Raw genomic sequence first — 24,720 nt, forward strand, 5'->3', positions numbered from 1 at the left:
AATGTTAATGGGAACTCTGACAACAAATTACAACCACCAAGACTAAGGGAAGACAAGCAAGAAACAAGTAGATGGGAGTCCAAGTCTATGACTTGTTTCTCATCAACCTATGCATATGTGGCAAGGACTATTTTACCACAATCTTCTTGACCAAGTCGTCAAGGCCCAAGGTCGAGTTCAAATATACAAAGATATCAACGGTCTCAATTTTTTGTCAATTTCTTCCGAGTCTTTGGGAAGACTTGATTATGCATAGGGCTAGCCCAAAACCATACGAGATATATAGACATTGCAATTTTGGAATCAACTTAGAGTAATTAACAAGTTATTGAAAAAAGCATCAACTTAAAAGAATGCTTAGGATCCAGCTTAGTGCTAGAAAAATTGATTAATTGATTTTTTAGTAAAACCCTATTTTGTTGATTTCTTAGAAACAAAATGTGAATATCATATATAGATTTAAGTGTGTGTGTGTGTGTGTGTGTGTGTGTGTGTGTGTGGGTGCATGCACACACATGCGTATGTGTGTGTTACCCATGATATTCTCATCAGTTACAATTTGGAACTCTAGTGATGAGCCCGCTAAAAATAAATAAATAAACTACCAAATATCCACTCATATGGTTAGCCTACTACCCCACAAATACTTAATAAGTATAAGTCATGACACCCCATAATTGGTATACCAAGACAACATGGTAGAGTGAAAACACCTAGTTAAGTGAAGTGAAATTACCTAGTTAGACATTGTTGTTATACACACTTCAATTAGAGCCACTAGCAAAGTCTGGTAGAGGTAATCAAGCCAGGTACATATCATATGTATTTTAGGATATTCTCATCCCTTTGATAGTTAAGTGGCTAAAATAGCCAAAGTGAGAAAATAATTATGTCTAGATTTATTGTCAAGTTAATCGAATAAGAGTTAAAGGTGGTTATATGATGATCATGTGACTTTGGCAGTTATAACCTCTTCTAAACTAGCCCGCATCTAGCGCATGATGGCTATGAGCCATACCACCTGACCAAGGACTTGTTGCAACTGTCACCTTAATCTTGTTAGCATGAATGCTTTAGGAGAGTGGGAGGAGACAAGTCTCAAAGTCCAAATGTATCAAGTAGGAAGATTTGGCTTTATCGAGACAGTAAGCGCTATGGCATAGGGTGTGTGTTTTCAAGATACCTATAAACATATAAACCCACAGACAAATAGACAACTATTCAAATATCCTAGCCACCTTGATGATAAGAAAAATTATCTACATGTAACATGTACATTTGTTGTGATAGATGGAATATGCATTGATATACAACTAGATGAAAAGGTTCATAATCGAAAAAAACTGAAAGAACCCAGTAGCAAGCAGAGAAGGTAGGTCCCTTACATCAATGTTTTGAAAAATGAAAAAAGACCAAAAGTAACTATTGGTCCAAAAATGTTAACGGGAACCCAGACTCGAGAACTCAAACAACACACTATAACCACCAAGACTCAGGGAAGACAAGCAAAAAAGAAGTAAACAGGAGTACAAGTCTGCTACTTGCCCAAAACTTCTTGTGGGCCAGCAGCCATCGAAAGGGCCTACTGGACATACCAGATACTTGATGGGGCCAACATCTTTGAGTCCTGGTCAATTGTGAATGTTCTGTGTACTCATGCCATTTGCTTTTAAGTGTATATCAATGGTCTATGTATAGACTGACACAAGATTTTGCACTCTATGGTATCATACATAAAATGGAGAATGAGGTGTATGTCCCCTACTTGCTGGCTTTTTGGTAATGGATTTACCTTTGAATCTATTTGTATGGCTCCTTTGAAATCGGTTAACCCCGTAAGGATTCATATCCTGTACAAGTTTTCCCACCCCCTCTCATGGCTTCTTTTTTAAGTCATTTAATCCCATGGGGGATTCATATCACAAGTTTTGGGCATTTTCCCTTGTGGGAAAGAGGCCCCCTTTCTTTTAGTGTTCAACATCATGAGCTTCTACAGACGAGACTCTCCATACCTAGCTGGGTGCGGATACCTAGCTGGGTGCGGTGGGGGGCAGGGGGCCCCTGCCCCCCCACCTCACCAGCTAGAGTTTGCTCTGTTAAAACTGATACAAAACCCGGGCAAAAAAACTCAAAAAACAGACTTTTCTTATTAAGAATTAAACTCACACATATTAAGGAAAGGGACAAAACCTATGAAAGAATATAGTGACTATCTTAAAAATAAAACTCAATCTTTTGATAAAAGGGACAAAAACTATGGATTACCAAGCTAAATACCATACAAGAAAAAGCCCATGGTACAAGATGCATTTGGATACAAAGAGAAGAGAGCTCTGAAAAGTGACTTTGTCACAAGGAGAAATAGGACAAGGGGGCATAAATGAACTAGGGGGCTCTGTAGCAATAGAGGCCCATAGGACTAGGGGGTTTTGAAAAGGACTAGAAGGCTTATTATTCTTTTTTCTCATAGGACTAAGCTAGGGGCTTAGAAAGATTTAGATTCAGCAAGCTTGTAATTGAGAGACCAACGCTCAAAAGCTCCATTCACAAAATCAAAGTAAGCTCCATGCAAGGCAAGCTTCTCTTGTTGGACCTCCTCCTTCACAAATGGGTAGCTCATACAGTATAATACTTCAACATTAGAACTTTCCACATAGTACTTTGTCACTTTGCCATTTGGCACAATCCCATGGTAGATGCGCATTTTCCTAAAGAAAAGGAGATTTGTGTAGCTATTTCATGATCCTGATTCCTGATTCCAGACAACTCTTTCATTTGTTTCTAAAAGTCTATGTGACCACTGATTACTCTAGAAGACTCTCTAAAGACACACGCAGACACGCTACGCTGAAGTAAATATTTACGCCGGCACGGCACGGACACCGAGATCTTGGAAATGGACACCCATCTCCAAAGTGACCTCTCTCTCTCTCTCTCTCTCTCTCTCTCACACACACACACACACACACACACACACACACACACACACACACCTAAATTTGTTGGACCCATCTTCCTTCATGCCAAGTAAGGCCTTGACCCCACCGCAACGGCTGTGGCCAATTATCATAATATTCTCTACCTATGTGGCACCAAAACTCCCTGTTCAATATCTAGACCACATTGTGATTTCCATGAGGGCCTTTTTGACAAAAACCTCTTACCTTCAAGTGTAGCACCGCATATTCAATGGCAGATCCACCAGAAGAATGGCTAGTCTGAAAAGCAATCCACAAAATCAACAAATTCATGTGTGATCTTCAGCAAATTTTTTATTGAAGAAGATAACTTGGTTGCCTTAAGCTAATGTTCAAGAAATATGTGTCTCAATTTGCAACACATATTTCTTAAATAAAATGATATAAAATCCAAAAATAGTCGGTCTGCTGTGGACGAAAAATGTGAATTTCTTAAATAAAATGACATAAAAATAGTGCAAATTGTGATTTACTCAGTTGAAAATATAAGTTTTACAAAACAACTTTTCCCCGACATTGCCTAAATTGTTTACATTTGCTAGAGGGCCTTGTGATCTTTACTAAAGTTGCATGAATTTCAGAGAACATGTGATACTTTTGCTTCTTCGCTGAATTTCTTGTTATTATACACTAAATTTAAATGGGCATGGGCCATTGGGACTCATGGCATTACTTTAACCTAGTCCACATAAAATCTATCACAAGCACACACGGAGAGAGAGAGAGAGAGAGAGAGAGAGAGAGAGAGAGAGAGAGAAATTTTTTAGTAAGTGTAGGTGTGTGTTTGTGTACACGTGTGTGAGTGAGAGAGAGAAACATAAGAAGTTTTAGACATTTTCCCACTATGATTCCCACATTGTGGATTACGCCAACATCATGAGCTTCTGCCAGACGAGGCTCCGCATACCTAGCTTCTGCAGACAAGGCTCCGAGGGGGCCGGCAGCCCCCTGCCCCCCCTGCCCCCCACCGCACCTAGCTAGGTATGCGGAGCCTCGTCTGCAGAAGCTCATGATGTTGTCGTAATCTACAATGTGAGAATCATAGTGGGAAAAGGGGCTCTTTCCCACGTGGGAAAATGCCCAAAACTTCTTGTGAATTAAAGAGGGAGAGTCTAAGTATAACTTTTTTCACAAGTGTATGTGTGTGTCGAGATCACTGTAGATTGTTGTGTGTGTGCACTGTGTATGAGAGAGAGAGAGAGAGAGAGAGAGAGCTTTGTAAATTGCATTAAAAAGCACTGTAGCAAAAGTAAAGTGATTGTCGAAGTTGTGGTTTGGGTGTGCCGATGTCACTCGATGGGGGTATGTGTGTGAGAGAGCTTTCACATTAAAAAAAAAAAGTGTGTGTGTGTAAAGGTGGCTACCTCTTTGGAATGAGCGGGCACCAAGCTAGCAATGTTGCGCACGATGAAGGTGTCTCCCAGCTCCAAGCCCAGCACAAGAGCCGGGTCCACTCGCGAATCTGAGCATGCTATTATCATCCACTGCACCCACCACCACCCATTTTTTTTTCCTTTTTAAAGCTTTCCATTTGACTTTATCCATATACAACATAAAGGATCCCCTTTCCCACTCCATATACAAAATAAAAATCCCCTTGCCCACTCCATATACAATTATTATATATATATATATATATTTGTTGTAATTTAAAAAATAAACAACAATGTAAGTATTGATATAAATTATGTATCCTTTTTAAAGCTTTCCATTTGACTTTATCCGGTTTCAGACGAGAGAGAGTTATCAACTTTGGAATAATCTTTGACAAAAATCATATACGCAGAAATAGCAGACTTTATTGATTTATGTAAAGCTTCCTTAGATACAATAGGGATCGTACTCTGGTGGTTCACTATATAGAAACCTAGTATATTGCGTGCATTCAAGGGGTATTTTTAAAATCCCTTATTTGTGAATTTTCCATGATTATAACACACCCTTTTCCTATTCAAATCTATAATATTTTTTTGAAATTTCTTAAATCGTACCCCTCTGTAAGTAAAAATGTGAAATTTTTTTGAATTAAAAACTCCCTTCTGTTGAACTCTCATGATAGTTACATATTTTATAGGGTGACCCCCCTCCCCCTCCCCCCCCTCCCTCCCCGAGGGATCGTATGTCCCTTATCGTTGACTTCTAAGTTAATCTCTCTAACTTTATGTTTAATACTAATGACTCTTTCTGGGAACTTAAGATGAGCTGCCATCCTATGAAACCATGGCACACCCAACAAAACATCTGGATTCAGAGAAGAAATAAAGAAATCCTCTTGATCATCCTAGCTTCACACATGCAACCGAAGCTTTCCAATCAGAGGAGTGACTGGGACTGCTGGGCCGGCCCCCCTCGAAAGGACTTGTATTAATTCTCCAAGCAAAGTGAAAGTACATGTTGAGCCTCGTCTTCTTGCTAAGTAGATTAGGAGGGCTTATGATCCTCAAAACCTACCAGCATAATGACTCAAAGAGCTTGATAATTGTCACCAATTGGTTGACCATTTGGTCCATCTCCAGTTTTTACGTCTCGTTCACAGGCCGGTGCCTCATGTGAAGAGGCCAGTATTTTGCTGACATGGACGGGAGCTAGACTGGTGCCACCCGTGTGTTATGGTGTCGTATGGACGGGAGCCAGACTGGTGCCACCCGTGTATGACTTGGACTGTGTTCGTCGACCCATGGAATTGTCACGCCATGGAAGAGCTAGTATTCGTCCCGTGCTTTGCCTATGGGACTGTCACTCCATAGGGAGACTCGTGCCTGGAACTGTCTTACCTATGGGACTGTCACTCCATAGGGAGACTCGTGCCTGGAACTGTCTTACCTATGGGACTGTCACTCCATAGGAAGACCAGGTTTTTATGTTTTACGTCGTGCCATTTTTGTGCCGACAGATATTGTGTACTTGTTCCATGAACGGGAGCTATGTCCATGATACTATTTGCACATGCACTCATGTTTTGCATGTTTGAAACTGTTTTCGCATGACTTGTATTTTTGTGTTTGCCTGCTTGATGTGTTACTTACTGAGCGGGGACGCCTGCCCCAGCGAGTCGTGAAGTCTGCTCTGTCTTCTGACGAGTTTTGGTGCATGTGAACAAGTAGTAAGTATATTGCACATGTTATTTTAATATTTCATATTTTTAACCTTTGTTTTATAAGGTCATTGGTTCACACTCACTTAAAAGTGGACACCCACTTAGGGGCCAAGGTGGGGAGTCCTACTTAAGTGTGTGTGCACCTACCCACACCCCATCGAACTTAAGTGTGCGTGGGGGTGGGGGGTGGGTGCATGGTCACCTACCCACACCCCATAGAACTGGCCACCCACATGCAATCGTGGGGGGCCAACCAAATCACTATGATATTACTCCACTTCAACCTTACAAATGAAATCCACCACCTCCATCGTGGACCATCAGCAACAATCGTTTTTCACCCTTCTTAGCGTTCATCTCTTCGCTCTTTCAGGTTGCGCATGTACACGAGCAAACGGCTCCTTCTGTACTGCTGTACCCGGCTGCTGACAGGCTGCGCTCCCTTCTCCAATAGGCGACTGCATCTCATACTGGTGGCTGCGCCTGTTTTACCTGCAGGCTGCCCACCATCTACAGGCGCCTGTTTTACAGCAGGGCTGCCCCCCATCTACAGGCGGCTGCCCACCATCTATAGGCAGTTGCATACTTCACAGGCTGCGCCTGTTCTTCAGCAGGGCTGCCCACCATCTACAGGCGGCTACCCATTCAAATCGGCCGGTTCCTCCACGCTGCAGCCAGGCAACTCCTCCCTTGCAAGTGGGTGCTCCTTCTTTCAGAGCAGGTGGCTGTGGTCTTTGCGGTTGTACTTATCTTGGTGGCTACACTAAGTTCTCGACAAGGGGCTGTGCCACCCCAACAAGGTGGTTGCTTCTTCAACAAGGTGTTATCTCTTCTAAGGCTGCCTCTCTATCTACTTTGAAAGAGGTTGCACATCTTCTCCACTGGCGACTACAAGAGGACTTCACATCTCCTGGGTGGCTACACCTTCTACACAAATACCACGGGTATTGGTCCTCTATCTGCCATCCACAAGTAAGTGAATTTCAGATTTAAGTAAAGTATTTTGTGTTAAATCTGATAAGGGATTCCCGACTCCCTATATGGCCAACACCCGTTCGGTGCCGGGTAGTCCAAGCTCTATTGGAGAACCTCGGTCCAAAGGTGCTGAGATCGGGAGAGCCAGGCATTAGTACGAGAGCGCCTGTTTGTACGTGGTCTCGGAATACCAGTGAGGCGCTCTCCGCGGAGTCCAGTGAAAGCACAGGACCGTAGAGACTGGACCACGCTAGTGGTCGTTCTGCTTCGAGCATCTACATCGAATTTCGACTTCAAGCCTATTTTGTTTGGTACTATTTTCATATGTACATGGACATTATCTGGTTCTTGGAACCCATGGAGCATTGTATTTGTTAAATACTCCCAATAAATATATCATATATTGAGGGGGGGATCGGCCCGTTCCGACCCCAGTGCTGGTGTCCATCTTTCCATTTCATTTCATTTCAATTTCAAGTTGTATTAAGTTGTCCATTTCAAATTGTGGTTTTAAAGTTGTGCTATTAAGCGTGTGGGTGTCCAACGGAGTCTTCCCACTTGACGGGATCGGTTTCATTGGTATCAGAGCACGGTTGTTTCCCTCTTCCTAGTGGGGAAACGAACCTGTGTACTGGACATCCCGCTTTCAGCACACTTTAAACACAATGGACAGCCAAGGCAACCCTTTGGAAGTGCCTAATTCGAGGGGTCCATCTAGTGCCTCTCGTGGGTCTGATGCCCTGCGAGGAAGACACAAGCCCCTTGAAAGGGTTAATGATAGTGAATCAAAGGGTCAACTGTCTCCAGGAAAGACAGTCATGCTTGAACAAGAGCCTGTGCTATGAGGGCTGAAATGGAACATATGAGAAAACTTCTGCAGGCTCAAGAGCAAGAGTTAAGTTTTTGCATGAAGATCCCCATGTGCAAAGTGCTATTGAAGCCAGGAAGGCTGATGCAATGGTAGATGTAACTTTTGAGTCCATGGCACGGGACGATCCCCATGTGCAAAGTGCTATTGAAGCTAGGAAGGCTGATGCAATGGTAGATGTAACTTTTGAGTCCATGGCACGGGAAGTGGGCAAGAAGTCGAGGGAGTTGGCACTTGCCTACCTCCTCCGCAAAGGTGATATCAAAGAGGGGGATGACGGAGAGCTGAAATTCAGAAATCCACCTCGTTTGAAGCATGGAGATCCCGCATCTCAAAGGCTGAAATCTTTTATGCAAAAGGAAGAGGTGACAGTCATGCATCTTCTCCACAAGGCACTAAGCCTGACAGATATATGTATGGTGCTCATGGAGGGCATGAACCTTCATTGCATCAACTATTGGCATAGATCTCTACTAATAATATCCATTTGAACAACTATATGCAATTAACAAACCTAGACAACACCTATAATACATCAGGCACTAGGTATTAAGTAGGGTGATAACACTATATCTATAACATATATTCTATCAAAATCTATTAACATTTCAACTTGGAGCTATATTAGCACCAAATCAACACTAGCACATAAAAAGATAGTTTCTCATATGAGGAATCATTTCCTACTCTGGGTAACTTCTAGGATATGGTCGAGTGGAGGATGAGAAGCTTGAGCCTTGGTAGCAAGAGAGGAGAGAGGGGATGGCATTGTGGTATCCAATTCCCACTCTCAAGGACTACAAGGTTACACGAGCCTTGAGTACCTACGAAGAGAAGTAGTAGTTCATGGAGTCATAATTCTCATCATATTCGGCTCTTTTTGGCTTACGGGAAGCCTAGGAACATCTCTCTGCCTTAGTTACAATAGTATATGTAGTGTAAGCAGAGAAGAGAAGAAGAAAGAGCTTTGCCATAGCTATGTGGTGACTGCAAGCATGCTTCATATGCTCTTCTGAGTCCCCACATGCAGAATAATGAAGAGGGAGGGCTAATTTGTTTATAAGGTGGAAAAGTTGAGTCCAACCACCAGAGTTTGTGAGCCAGTGCTAGTTCCACTCCCTTTTGCTTCTAGCCTTCCCTTTTTACCTAATTTAGGTAGTCTAGGCTTGTAGAGCAAGTTTATCCACTCCCCACCTTATCCTCATCTCTAGGTCATGTTCCCCCACTCTCGGGATGCTCCCAGTACTTTAATTAATACGCTCGAGGCCATTCCTAGGTTGTTTCGATCCCCGTAAATTACGTAGGAACCCCTAGGTCATTGGCTAACAGCTTATGAATGACCATTAGTACACTTGGTACATTATTGTCACTCCCGTTGAGCCCTAGCTCCCGTTAATGCATTCTCAAGTCTTCTCTCTCTAGGTCTAGAGAGAGAAAATCATCGTAACTAGCACATATGACTGTGCATCACTGAGCTAGCGGCTTATGAATGTCTTTGGGCTCATTTAGTGCCCCTTTGTCATTCCCGTTGCTTCTTAGCTCCCCTTAAGGTCTTCTGGAGTATTTTCTCTCTCTAGGTCTAGAGAGAGAAGATCATCGTTTTAGCTCATCTAACAATGTTTGAATGTAATTCTGCTCTAACGGCCTTCCGTAGAATAACATTGCATTATTGTTAGTTGCCTTACTCACTTTGTTAGAGCCATCAGATTCGCATTCATACCGGAAGATATTCATAAAATCGTGTTTTGCATGATGTTTGGTCTTTATGAGATGGTCTTTATGAGTTTCTTGTGATGCCATTTGGACTCACAAATGCAGCAACCACATTCAATTGAATGATGGAATAACATTCAATTGAATGATGGAATATATTTTTAGAAAGCATTGTGCTTACATGGGGCTATTCTTTGATGATATCATCATCTACTCCAAATCTTTAGAAGAGCACAAAGAACATCTCCAAGTAGTTTTCAAGAATTGCGAGATAATAAGCTTTACATAAATAGCAAAAAGAGTGAATTCTTTTTGCAAGAAATCAGGTATTTGGGCCGTATTATCTCTAAAGAAGGGATCCACATGGATCCCGAGAAGCTTAAGGTAATAGAAGAATGGCCTCAACCTACGAATCTTCATGAGGTAAGAAGCTTTATTGGCATGTGCTCTTACTATCGAAGATTTAGAAGTTCTCTATGATAGCCGGTCCTCTCCATGATTTAACAAAGAAAAAGATTGAATTTCAATGGACTGCTAAGGAAAACACTGATTTCTTACAGTTGAAAGCTAAGCTCATGACAAAGCCTGTTTTAGTGCTTCCGAGTCTCTCCAAGCCATTTGAGGTCCACTGTGATGCATGCAATGAATGCTTAGGGGCTGTTCTTTTACAAGAAGGACATACTATTGTATTCGAACGCTTGAATCTTGAAGAAAGAATTCTAGGCATCTATGAAAAGGAATTCCTTGCAGTGATTCATGCCTTAGATTCTTGGAAGCATTATCTTTTGGGTACACCTTTCATTATCAGGACAGACCATCAAAGTATCAACAAGTACTTTATGATGCAGACCAAACTGTCTGATAAGCAAATGAGGTGGGCTAATCTTCTTTCTCAATTTTATTTTCATATAGCTCACATCCTAGGTAAGCATAATCAGGTAACAAATGCTCTCTCATGACGACCAAGAGCGAACGCTGTATCTGTAGCATATCACCAAGATCTAACAAGCATGTTAGATGCATATGCTACTAATCCAGACTTTGCTAATGTCATGTCTAAGCTAACCAGTGGGCAGAGCGAAGATCCATATACGATAAAAGATGGATTTCTCTGTCAGAATACGCAGCGGAGGTGATGACCAGATCTGGGAACACGAGCAAAAAAACGCATGCAAAAAAACAGCACAAGAGAGAGAGAGATATAGGCGTGTAACTCTGCTCTGATATACACAAGAAGATCCCGGTATGATACAATGAGTGGTATGGGGGTGGGGGCCTATTCATATGCCCCCACATGTGTAGTCGGCCTGCTGAAAAAGGCTCCACAACTGCATGTACAGTAAGCCAGCAGCATGCAGCCAGTCGGCCAGCTCTGAGGGTCCACGACTGCATCAGGTACAGTCGGCCAGCTCCAATACACACATCTGATGTAGTCGGCCAGCAAATGGATCCTCCTGCCAACTCAAGGCTGTCTCCCAAGCCACAGAAAAATGGAAAAAATAGGGAAAAAATGCGGAGAGTGGGGAAAATGATAAAACACCTCATAAGGGCGGGCACACCCACAACAAAGGCCCTGGTGTATAAAACTGGACAGGAGATGACTTCTAACACCCCCTCTCAGCTCCTGGATGTGAAACCAACCACTGGGAGCTGGGGTGCCGCCTGAGCAAATCCTGAGAGAGCGACTTCGTGAAGAGGTCCACCGTAATGTCCTCCGTCGAATAGAACTCTAGCAAGATGTCATCAGCCACAACGATCTGTTCACGAACAAAGGGCCTCTGGATGACCATGGGTTCCTCCAAGCCCAAACCTGCAATGCAACCTCTGCATCCTCACCACCTCCCAAGCAGCATCACAAGCAGCCCGGTACTCTACCTCTGTGCTCGACAAGGCAAAAGATGACTGCTTCTTACTGCTCCATAAAACTGCTCCTGGGCCTGAAGTAGATCTCCTCGTGTCCGGATCTCCTCCCCAAACTGAGTCACTCCAACCGTGGAGTCGGACTCCATCCAACAATCCCCCTCCTGTGTACAAGAGTCCATGATCCTTCGCATGTCGCAGAAACCAGAGGAAACACAATCCTGCCTCCCAAAGAGACATCTGCAACCATGAGCTCAACGGCCTCATCAGGAAGCTCCCGTCCAATCTGGTGTCCATCAACCAGATCCATGAACCATACAGCTTCTGAGTCAAAAAGGCATCACACTGCTCACAAGGATCAACACCTGTTACGGTGCACAAACAAGTCCTGGAAACCTTATGAAGACCACGCAAGGCCTTCTAAAATCTGTCAACCACCCCCTCTGAATCCGGAACCACAAAGCCTGGAGAAACCACCTCCTTCTGCAAGTAATCACCTGCCTCCTGCTTGGCTTTCCGAAAGGTCCCCGTGGGAAGAACATCCTCATCTACTGGAGGTTCTTTGTCCCGAACACGACGAGACATGACAGCATAAGTGACCTGTTCAGTTTCCTTTGACTCACGAACACAAGAACCACCAACATCAGTACTGGAAAGTTCCTGCCAACTGCTGCCATCTACTGGTAAGCTATCCACCATCTGGTCCCAGAAAGCCCGCACCTGCAGCGTATCCACACTTAAGTGGCCATTACCAGACTGCCACTCATCACAAACCTGAGGACCTGGGAGAGAGAGTACTGAAAGCCTGTAAACTCCATTCTCCACTCCGCCTTCGCAAACCACTTGGCCTGTTGCTTAAACTCCACCCGTACGCCAGTCTTGCAAACCTGATGCACTGACAACAGATGAAAACCAAGTGCCGGAACATACAACACCTGGGAGGAATGCTTCCCCCCTCTGCCATCGGGAACTATCTCCATCCTGCCCTCACTGTTGTGAACTAGGATAGCGGACATATCCCCAGTAAGAATATGACCAGAAAGCCTGCAGAGATCCTGTAAACCGGAACGGGAAGGAGTCATGTGCCTAGAAGCACCACTATCGAGAATCCACTCCCGAGTATCCGTTGCGGAGAGTCCTCCAATCTCCTCCCTGCCTGAAGAAAATGAAACTTCGGTGTCCATCACCTCCAAGTGCACAAAAGCCAGAGTCTTCATGATTGCTGCTGAGGAATCTTCACCCTCCTCGGTCTTCCGCTTGAGACACTGCCTCCAATAGTGGCCTTTCTCGCCACAATCATTACAGGTCCTCTCTGCCTTCAGTTTCTCACGGTCAGCGTCGGACTTCTTCTCAGAAGACTTCTCCGATGAAGCCTTCCCTTTGCCCGAGTTACGGCCTTTCGACCGTTGGCCAGTTAAGGCCTCCGAACCTCCACCCTGAGGAGGGTTCGTGAATCGTTCCTCCTGGTCCAGGACCATGGGCACAAGCTCCTCCCACGTGATGGTGCTGAGCCTGCCACCACACTGGTAATCAAAGACAAGTAAAATGCTGAGTACGAAGAGGGCAAGTGCGACAGCAACGTTATGGCCATGTCCTCTGACGATATCTCCTTCCCAGCCTGAAGAACTTCCTGCTGAAGAGCCTGCAGCTTGTTAATATGCTCCCGCATCGTCAACGACTTTGTAGGGCTCATAACCCGCATCTGTACTTCTAAGGAAATCCTCTTCATGGACGATACCCTGTTGTGAAGAGAAGCCAAATGCTGCCATATACCTCTGGCCAGCGTCATGTGCTTTACATGATTGATTACCTGAACGGACCCTGGCATTGACACGATCCCACATGTGTGTCTGAGCCTCCCAGTCCTTTCGGATCGACGGTAACTCCCCTTCCTCTACTTCCGGCCGTGGAACACCAACGATGACGAAATCGGCGAGGTCGTAAGACTCCAGAACAGATTCCATCATAACCTTCCATATGCCGTAGTTGCTCCCGTCCAACTGACGGTCCACCGGGAACGTGGGGAGTGTCGGGATCTTCACATGCCTCTCGGCCATCTCAAACAGATCTGCCATTGCACAGATGTACTCTGAATAGGGTAGGTGGGTGGGAACAAAGAAGAACTAAAACCTGCAGGTGGCTGTCCAGCAAATCAGCCCGCCTTCCTCTTACACCTTCTCTTCCCAATCAGCCCAAAACAGTCCACCAATCAGCAACACAGTAGTCCCCCTCTTGCTCACACAAATCCCAAGACCTATCTAGAGCCTAGGGCTCTGATACCATGTCAGAATACGCAGTGGAGACGATGACTAGATCTGGGAACACAAGAGCAAAAAAACGCATGCAGAAAAGCAGCACAAGAGAGAGAGATATAGGCGTGTAACTCTGCTCTGATATACACAAGAAGATCCCGGTATGATACAATGAGTGGTATGGGGGTGGGGGCCTATTTATATGCCCCCACATGTGCAGTCGGCCTGCTGAAAAAGGCTCCACGACTGCATCTACAGCCGGCCAGCAGCATGCAGCCAGTCGGCCAGCTCTGAGGGTCCACGGCTGCATCAGGTACAGTCGGCCAGCTCCAATACACACATCTGATGTAGTTAGCCAGCAAATGGATCCTCCTGCCAACTCAGGGCTGCCTCCCAAGCCACAGAAAAATGGAAAAAATAGGGGAAAAATGCGGAGAGTGGGGAAAAATGATAAAACACCTCATAAGGGCGGGCACACCCACAACAAAGGCCCTGGTGTATAAAACTGGACAGGAGATGACTTCTAACATTCTCTTACATGGCTCACGGTTATGTGTGACAAAGAACCTCCGAGAGAAGGTTATGAATGAATCCCATGCTCCTCCTTATGCGGGACATAGGGGAATTCAAGCTACCATAAGTGCTATGGATACATACTTATACTGGCCTTCAATGAGAAAGGACATTCAAGAGTATGTTTCCCAATGCTTGACATGTCAGAAGGTCAAGTATGATAGAGGCAAGCAATGAGGGCTGCTACAACCATTGCCAATACCAGAAGCTTCTTGGGAGAGTATTTCAATGGACTTTGTTTTTGGACTTCCTAAGTCCAGACAAGGAAATACAGGTATTTGGACAATAGTTGACAGGTTTAGTAAACAAGCACATTTCATACCTGTCAAAAAGAGCATTAAGTCCCATCATATGGCTAACCTCTTCATTGCTCAAATATTTAAGTATCATGGGGTACCCATCTCTATAGTTTCAGATAGAGACCCACGCATACACATCGTGGCCATGACTCGTATTTGGTAACCCCACTATAAAATCCATAGAGATGCTTTCCCACTTGCCTTGGGGAATCTCTAATGGTTGCAACAAGCCACCTGCCCTGAGGCGCTCTGCCTTGTTGACTTGATATTTTTGGCATTTTAGTACGTACTCTTGCACATCGTTGTGCATCCCTGCCAATAAAACTGTCGTCTAACCAGAGCATAAGTTTTGCGAATGCCTGGGTGACCAGCGCTTGGACTATCGTGACACTCAACTAAAACATGGCGCCTAGTGTCTGAATCCGTTGGCACACATACTCTCCCGTTGTGGAGTAAGTAGCCATCTTCAATGGAAAAATGTTTCCATTGAATGAGCTCGTCCTAAGTGAGGGTGGAGCCCTTTGTGGAGAAATTATCTGCACTTGCACGCGTGCGTGAATGTGAGGGATTCCTTCTTAAAACTGCTTTCCACACTTTGTCATATGACTGATCGTGTGCACACTTACCATGTAATGACTCCAAGAATTCACTCTTTATTTCCGTGAAAGCAAGTGAATTTACTTGAGGCATCTGGCTTAGTGCATCTGCTACCACATTGTATCGCCCCTGACGATACCTTAGCTTACAGTCATAATCTTGAAGAATTTCTGCCCTTCTAGCCTTTCTACCCTTCAAGTTTGTTTGGGTAGCAAACCATTTGATACTTTCACGATCAAAAACTACCTCAAACTCGGCACCATACAAATAATGCCGCCACTTTCTTAAAGCGTAAATAATGGCATAGAGCTCCCTCTCATAGACATAGTAATTTTGTTGAGACCTATCTAGTTTCTTACTTTCAAAGGCTATAGGTCTTCCATCCTGAAGAAGTACTGCACCAATAGCCTTGTCACTAGCGTCAGTCTCGACCACATAAGGTTTAAGTGGATCAACGACAGCTAGTATAGGGGCTGTAGCCAAAGCTACCTTGAGCTTCTCAAAGCTACGCTCTTGTTCATCACCCCATTGACAGGTCTTACCTTGTGCTTTGAGCTGATCATAGAGACAACAATCTTGGCATAGTCACGAACATACTTCCGATAGAAGCCTGCCATGCCGAAGAAAATTTGAAGTTCCTCTACCGTAGTAGGACGAGGCCATCTAAGAATTGCATCGACCTCGTCAGTGTCCATCTTAATGCCTGAATAAGAGATAACATGACCAAGGTAAATGTTCCTCTTCAGTCTTACTGTAGATAAGAATGTCATCAAGGAAAACTACGACAAATTTGGACGAAGTACAGTATCCATGAGTGTCATAAACGTAGTTGGAGCATTCGTTAACCCAAGTGGCATAACCAAAAACTCATAGTGCCCGAACCGTGGTCGAAAGGCCATCTTAGAGATATCTTCTACTAAGATACGCACTTGATGGTATCCAAAACGAAGATCTATCTTAGTAAAATATCTTGCCCCGTGAAGTTGATCAAACAACTCATCCACTCAAGGTAGCGGGTACTTATTCTTGATGGTGGTAAGAGCATTTAAGCCCTGATAATAAATGCACATGCGCATAGTACCATCCTTCTTCTTAACCAACAAAATTGGTGACGCCCATGGTGAAGTGCTAGGCCTTATGAAACCATGAGCAAGGTAGTCAGCCAATTGACGCTCAACCTCTTTGGCCTCACTAGCACTCATGCGATAAGGTGGCTTACTCATCGGTTTACTGCCTTGTGCGACTTCTATGCCATGTTGCACATCTTGAACAGGGGGTAAACCCGGCAGTAAATCACTAGGAAAAACATCCTTATACTCCGTAAGTAGTTGATCTAACTTCTGTCGTGCAGGTGGAGATAACAAATCATTATGTGAAACACTTTGTTCAACCTTAATTGAATTCATAACATATTGCTCATTAGAACTCATAACATCTTGTGGTGGAGAGTCGACAGACATTTCTGGAGACAAGCAATAACACAAAAATATTTCTTCTATTTCATCTACCTTCTGTAAAATAGAAAGCTCGACCGAACAAATAAGAGGTGCAGGGGGAATATTACGCTCCCCAAGCAAGAGTACATGTTTACCATTGTCCATAAATGATAAAGAATTATGTTCGTAACTACGTTGCAAAGTGCTTCCTAAGCCGTGTAACCATTCTCTACCCAAAACAACATCGGCACGATCCATGTTCATAACCTGGAAGTCAAGGGTCATCGTATGTTCCTGAACTTTGAGCTCAACACCCTTGACATCTGTATCACAAACTTCCTTATCACTTCCAGACATCTGTTCCACCACATACTTATGTGTGCATGGAACCTGGGGAAGCTTCAACTTGTTAATGAGCTTGTAGTTAAGGAAGTTATGAGTTGCACCATCATCTACTAAAATATGGACACATTGCCCATTGATAGTACCATGCATATGATGTAACTCATACAGGCCGAAAGTGGGTTGCCACATAGAAGCAGTCACACAACACTCATGGTGTTCTTCACCATGACAAACTTCTATGATAGAATACTTTGGAGATGAATCCAAAGTGAGGCGCTGCACCATGTGCATGGCCTTTTCCTTTCCCTTGGAAGACTCAGCAGCATTACCCTGCAAAAGAGGATAGTCCTTCTTGGTGTGCTAATCAAAGAGACACTTGAAACACAACTTCTGTTTCTTTGCTCGTTCAAAATCTTTAGAAGATAGAGCTCCACCTGGACCTTCACGTGCTTGTTTACGCTTCCTAGCCTCTTGCGAATGTGGAGAAGTATGCCGTCGCTTGTTTCCTTTGAAACGAGAGGGTGAACAATTATGCCAATTGCTCCTAGTAGAGAAAACATTTCCCTTGTCATTGCCCTTCTTCTCCAAATCATCATCGTATGTATGCACATGCTTGATGGCTTCTTCCAAAGTCAATGGATATTGAGTTTTTACATGAAGTCGATATTCCTTGTCAAGACCTCGTATAAAACCGTGCATCCTGTGGAAGTCATCCATACCTTCAAGCTTAAGAGTAATCTCCCGATACAAGGAAATGTACTGAGTGAGAGATAGGCCATATATCCCAAGTATCCCAATTCTTGGACTTCTCATTGCCCGGCAAAAACTCCTTGGAAAATAATTCTTGAAACTGGTTCCAAGACTGCAGACGTGCAGCTACCGGAAAAGTCATCCACCACTTGTAGGCCTTGAGTAGGTGCAGCCATCATTGAACGCTCGATACAACAGGCTTGACTCCTTGAGCTTGTGATGAAATGGAATTTTTGAGAAGCTCAAAGAACATAGTCACGTTCTGATTGTGCGTGCAAGTAGAGCTTTGAAAACCCCCATATCCATGAGGTCATGATCTCCTAGATCGTAGCTTTTCTCCTCATGCATAACAACGTCAGCAAGTTTCTTAACGACTATCGTATTGTCTTGCTCAGAGGTGTGCATAGCAGGGATCTCTTGCTCAGCCATGCTAGGATGAGAAGCTTTACTCGCTTGATGTGCTAAACCTTGGCCCTTGGTCTCCCTTTTATAGAGCTTTAAAAAGCTACCTTGCTTTTTAGCTTTGATGTGCTTTTTTGGACAAACACAAAATTAGAAAAAGCAAAAACTAAAAAACAAACCTGAAAAAAATGTCCGTACACACGTAGAGATGTGTGTGTGTGCTTTTTTGCTTCTTAGCCCTTGGTGCTTTTTTTCTGAAAGCGGCCCCTTGGCGCGCTTCTTCCCCCCCCTCCCCCCCCTCACACAGCCCCTTGGCACGCTTCTTTTCCACGCGGCCCTGTGGTGCAAATTTTTTCCCCCCCACTGGGCCCCTTGGACAAAATTGTGGAAACACCCAACCGAGAGTAAATCAGCTCCAAAAATGCACATGCAACCATCGTACGGCAATGCACGTGACCCACTGCTTAGAAATTCGTGTTCACAACACAAATTTAGAAGCACGTTGCTTGAATCACCTTCTCGAAGAAGTGAAATTTGATGTAGAAAAACTTCACTTTTTTGATGTATGTGAATCTCCCCTTCAAAAATCCTCAAAACTTGAAAAGGAAAAGGGAAGGGTGAAAGAAAGGACTTTCCTTGAAGTTGGTGTCTTCCACTTAAGCTTATCTTTTGTTGTTTTGCGGTGTTAAACAACAAGAGTGAATAGCTTGGATGGTAAACACCCTTGGCTATGAACTTGAGGTGGAGGGTTCAAAACCTTCCTCCTTGTAGATGGAGAATCTCTCCCCTTGTTGCCACACACACAAGGGAGGGTTCTCGCGGCAGCCAACGGCACTAACGATGCCTTCTTGGTGCAAGGTCTATGCCTTGGTCGCCACCTTGGTTGTCCGCTGTGGTGCACGCCAGCTGGAGCGTGGTCGTATCTACTCTGGCTCGATTCATGCGAACGCGGACCTTTTGCTGCAGCCATGTGGTACTGACCCATGCTAGTAACCACCCAACCATGTCCTTATATAGCCCCTGGCCCTTTCATATTAGGACGCCCACCTAGCATGCATGGCCGGACCTGTGGGGACCCGTGTCCTCACATTTGAAGAATGGATGATGGAGCCGCAGCTCAAAGACTCAATGGCATTAGTTAATGCATATAATGATTCTCAAGGGTTGAGTGCCTCTCAAGACATCGATGTATAAATATGTTAATGAAGAAATATTTTTTTTTCTATCTTGTCTTCATTATGTTTTAATGTGCATGCATGAAGAACATGCTTGCGGCAGACTATGTCTCTCAAGCACCAAGTAGACTAGCAATCTACTGTGTGGGATGGTGTCAAGGCTACATGAAAAGAACAAGCTTTGTGGAAAACTGTGTCTCTCAAGCACCGAGTAGACTAGCCATCTACTACAGAAAGTGTTTTGCTTAAATATGGATCCCAAGCAAGATGGGCTAAGGCACCTTTACGAAGTATAGTTGAGGACGACTATGATTTTAGGGCGGGGTAATGTCATCAAAATTTCATTTTTATGCATTTCCAATGTTTTTATGATCTCAGCACTTTATTTTGCTGGACACACAATGCATACGTGTCATCAAAATAAAGTCAGACTCATAAAAAATGACTTTCTCTCTCTAGAACTAGAGAGAGAAAGTACCTGAGAGGACTCTAACAGAGTAAGGCAACTAATAATAATGTAATGTTATTCTACGGAAGGCTGTAAGAGTAGAATTACATTCAAACGTTGTTAGATGAGCTAAAATGATGATTTTCTCTCTCTAGATCTACAGAGAGAAAATACTCCAGAAGACCTTAGGGGGAGCTAAGAAGCAGCAAGAATGACAAAGGGCCACTAAATGAGCCCAAAGACATTCATAAGCCGCTAGCTCAGTGATGCACATTCATAAGTGCTAGTTACGATGATTTTCTCTCTCTAGACCTAGAGAGAGAGAGAGAGAGAAGGCTCCGGAATGCATTAAGGGGAGCCTAGGGCTCAACGGGAGTGACAATAATGTACCAAGTGTACCAATGGTCATTCATAAGCTGTTAGCCAATGACCTAGGGGTTCCTACGTAATTTACGGGGATCGAAACAACCTAAGAATGACCTGGAGCGTATTAATTAAAGTACTGGAAGCATCCCGGGAGTGGGGGAACATTAGCTATGGCAAAGCTCTTTCTTCTTCTCTTCTCTGGTTACACTATATATTCTACTGTAACTAAGGCAAAGAGATGTTCCTAGGCTTCCTGTAAGCCAAAAAGAGAACTCCGTAATAATGAGCCGAATATGATGAGAATTATGACTCCATGAACTGCTCCTTCTCTCCGTAGATACTTGAGGCTCGTATAGCCTTGTAGCACTTGAGAGTGGGAATTGAGATCGGCAATTATCAAGCTCTTTGAGTCGTTATGCTGGTAGATTTTGAGGATCATAAGCCCTCCTAATCTACTTAGCAAGAAGATGAGGCTGAACATCATGTACTTTCACTCCGCTTGGAGAATTAATACAAGTCCTTTCGAGGGGGCAAGCTTGCACCCTCTTTTAATGACCTCTAGCAAAAAATTTCATTGTCACCTTGTTCATTCAATCTTGGTAATCCTAAAAGTAGAAGCCCAATGGATTCCCACTGACCATGTTCTTGTCACATACCCATTCAATCTTGGTAATCCTAAGCAGTAGAAGCCCAATGGTTCCCGCCGACCATGTTCTTGTCACCTACCATCTTTGATCGACACTTCCAATCAAGGTATTTATGATGCTTGAAGAGGTATATTATTATCCTTCAAGTAAACTTTCAAATTTTGATGGTTTCTTATGCTACTTGAAGAGACATATTAGTATTCTTCAGGTTGATTTTCAAACTTTCATCGTTTATTACGATGCTTGAAGAGGCGTATTATTATACTTCAAGCACATTTTCACACTTTCATTGTTCATCATGGTGTTTGAAGAGGCGTATCACTAACCTTCATGGTCAGGGGTCACAGGAGGAGAAATCTTGACCGTACAATCAGGATGCTGTTATTTTCTGGGATAAGGCCGATGCAGCAATCTGATATTGGAGAATGGATGCAAGCCAATGCTGAACTTGCAAGCTGAATGGAGAATGTGATGAACCCAGTTCTGCCTGCCTACTAGACTGTACTGTACACCCTTCAAGCTCCCACTCCCCCATTCCCATGAAGGTCGGGAATGGCCATGGGTCGGCCATTCCCAGGGGAAAATGGGTCGCCAATTGGCGCTGGCTCCCCATTTTCCTCCTGGGAATGGCCTCCCCATGGCCATTAAGCTCTCTCAACTCAAGAGGCATAACTATCCTTGATGTTGAGGGATGGAAGACACTTGAGGATGTTTAACAAAACCCTCAGTGGGCTATTTCACATACAACTATGGACAATTGTATTCCAACCTAAAGGGATGTTGTAATCTGGATGGATAGATGGAGTTATTTATTGATGGATTGATTGTGTTTTATGATGGTTTCATGATAACCCTTGGATGAGTGTTTTGGTCATGAAAGTGTAATGGTGGCTTGCTCTGCTGGTGATGGTTGGAGCAGAAGGTAGACTAACTTTTGGTCCATGTAAATTATAGGGCTATAAGTGTGAAAGCGGTGCAAGCCTATATATACCACTCAAGAAATTGTTAAAAGGGATCTGCTCACGCAAAGGGAGATTGCTCAACCTTGTGTATGGGGGAGATTCAACCCAGCGTCGACGTCAACTCATCTTTCTCACATGCTGTCCTCCCTCTCGGACGCCTCCAGGCATATGGTGATGTTCTTGTTTATGTTTTCGATTTGGTTATGCACGTGTGTGTGTGTGTGTGTGTGTGTGTGTGTGTGTGTGTGTGTGTGTGTGTGTGTGTGTCTATAGCAGCCTTCAGGTCATACAGGGAACCAAGCCAATTTAGCCCAAAACAAGGATAAAGGAAAAAGCAAGCTAGTGGAAAATAATTCATCTTCTCACGAGGGTTGGCTGAATGCAAAGAAGACGGTGCCTCTCAAACAAAGGCCTCTCCAATCTCGCAATTGGGATGCTTCTGCTCCATCTCTTGGTCAACCTTCTACCTCTTCGGATAGCCCATCTCAAAGGCATGGGTCAATGCAGTTAAGAAGGGTATTCCACTTTGTGAAGAAGATGATTTAGTAAGGGAATTGGATTCTGAGGGTCAGCAAGACCCTGTGGCAATGGCAGAGGCTTGATGCCTCCCTTTCTCTTTGAGGACTGCTCATCTCTTGTACATATTTTCATGCGTACTTCTCTTAAATGTTTTTCTTATAATATACAGGGCCTCTGCAATCAGCATAAATGGAGGCTCCTATGGCATTATATAAATAATACTCATCCAGATGTTGTGTGTCTGCAAGAGCATAATCAACATTCTTTTGCTGGCCAGCATGGGTTCTTTTTAGGCTATGATATATTTTATGCAGGATCTGGACAATTCTCTGGGCTGTGCATTTTAGCCAGACATGATCTGCAGCCCTGTGTAGCATATATGATCTTTGTGGCCGATGGATGATTATCCAATGCATGATCAATGGAGAGATTTTTGAAATAGGCTCCTTGTATGCCTCTCAAATTTCAGCTTCCAGAGCTCAAATGTGGGACTCCATAAAAACCAATATCCTTGGTCTTCAAATGCTCTACTTAGTGGTGATTTTAATAATTCTCCTCACTGGAAGGACAATACCACACATAAATCCCATATGCTTCCCTCTGAAATCCAGCGATGGGAACATATGACTTCATCTCTTCATACTGCAGATTTATGGACAGCAACTCACCCTTCGGTTTTGGGATTCACATATCATCATAATGCTTTTACAGAATATTGGGCCAGGCTTGATAGATGGTATCTTATTCATGCTCAGCAATATGATGATTATACATGTCAAATGTGGACTGATTATTCTCAACAACTATCTGATCATACTCCACTCTGGCTCAACCTTTCTTTTGGTATGCCTCTGGATGATATTCAGCTCTCTTTAGTCAGACATTTGCAGGTTAATCAATTATATCTTTCTCATGAAAAATTCCAGCAAATGATCAGATTGGCTTGTAAGCCATTGTTATCTCATGCTCAGGAGGATCTGGATTTTGCTTGGAACTCTTTTGTACATCGTATTCAAAATGTCATTAAGGAATATGGAAGATGGTACATGGCAGAAACCAGATAGCATATCTAGTGGGCAAAATCATACAAGCAGTCCTTGGTACAGATTAGCCATCAAAGGTCTCTTTCTGCTTCTGAACAGAATTCATTATCTTGTGCTTCTTCCATAATTGATGCTAATGATAAACGCAAGCTTTCCAAATGGCGGACAAGGGCTAGAGTTAAACCTATGCTAGATAAGGGCTGCTCCTCGAAATCTTTCTTTCGAAACTTACACACGTACAGACAAAGTCAATCTATCATGAGAGTCAGGAAACATGATGGTCTTTGGACCCAGACTTTATCGCAGCTAGAAAAACAATGTTTGGATCATTTTCGGCTTCTTTTTTCTCTACCATCTTCTTCTACATCTCAGGCTGCATTGGCTCGGAGCAGATTTATTGAGCTTGTTTCTCCTATTGTTTCTTTGCAAAAAGCTTCAATGCTGGAAATGTCCTTTTCAGATACAGAATTGGATGAAGCCCTCAAGCATTTGGGTAAACATAAATCCCCAGGTTGGGATGGTTTGACGGTTGAATTTTTTGTAGCCTTCTGGGCTGAATTGAAGGGTCCAATCTTGAAGCTCGTTAATGTAGCCTGGCAGCATCAACATCTTCCCTCAGTTTGGAAGCATGGTCTGGTTAAGCTTCTGTCCAAAAAACCTCTGTGTGAGACAATGGATGACTGGAGGCCTATCACTTTGATGCCTGTTATATATAAACTTATTGCTAAAATGTTGGTACACCGGATAAAGGATATCCTTCATGATGGACTTCATCCCAGGCAATATGGTTTTGTTCCAAGAAGGCATATACATGATAATATCTCCAATACTCTCATTGCAATGGAATATGCAAAATACTCTGCTCAAGATGTCTTGATCATGTAGGTGGATGTGGCAAAGGCATTTGATACGGTGCAGTGGGATTATGTTTCTCAAATCATGTCTAAACTTGGTTTTGGGCCAAAGCTAGTTAATGTCATATATTGGCTTTACTCAGATTCCACTGCTCAATGCTTTATAGGGAAACATTTGTCTGAGTCTTGGACTCTAGAACGATCGGTTCGACAGGGATGCCCTCTTAGTGCTCTGTTCTATGCTATTTCTTCGCATCCTTTGCTTCTTTACATGGATCATCTGGTTGATACTAGACAGTTAGAGGGGCTTCAGATTTCTAGTTCACGGCCTTTCATTGCACAAGCTTATGCAGATGATTCATTCTTCATGCCAAAGAACAGTCCTTTGGAGCTTTGTCTATTGATGGATACTCTTTCAGAATTTGGGTTGGTAGCTGGTTTAAAAATTAATTTTCAGAAATCAAAACTCTTACCTCTCAAGCACTGGCATGCTATCCTGTGGCCCAGCCAGATTATTTATCCGGAAAGCATAGTAAGACACTTGGGCTATCCCATTGGCTG

At 43.6% G+C, this 24,720-nt stretch overlaps 1 protein-coding gene across 4 annotated transcripts in view; it reads right to left on the bottom strand.

Moving 5' to 3' along the window:
• Positions 1–384: 384 nt before the first annotated feature.
• Positions 385–24,720, bottom strand: part of LOC147629903 (carbonic anhydrase, chloroplastic-like) — a 116,937-nt gene continuing 92,601 nt past the window's right edge. For 3 of the 4 annotated variants that reach the window (XM_086811412.1, XM_086811413.1, XM_086811416.1), the window contains 3 exons: positions 4,343–4,462; positions 3,165–3,218; positions 385–3,082 (listed from right to left, as the gene is read on the bottom strand). In XM_086811412.1, coding sequence (XP_086667538.1) covers positions 2,948–3,082; positions 3,165–3,218; positions 4,343–4,462 — 309 coding nt within the window. In that variant the 3' untranslated portion in view covers positions 385–2,947. The remainder of the gene's footprint in view (positions 3,083–3,164; positions 3,219–4,342; positions 4,463–24,720) is intronic. The other variant, XM_086811415.1, reaches the window with a different exon arrangement.

The sequence above is a fragment of the Cibotium barometz genome, chromosome 17 (assembly GCF_041138505.1).
Source record: "Cibotium barometz isolate CiBa-2024 chromosome 17, ASM4113850v1, whole genome shotgun sequence".
Taxonomy (NCBI): domain Eukaryota; kingdom Viridiplantae; phylum Streptophyta; class Polypodiopsida; order Cyatheales; family Cibotiaceae; genus Cibotium; species Cibotium barometz.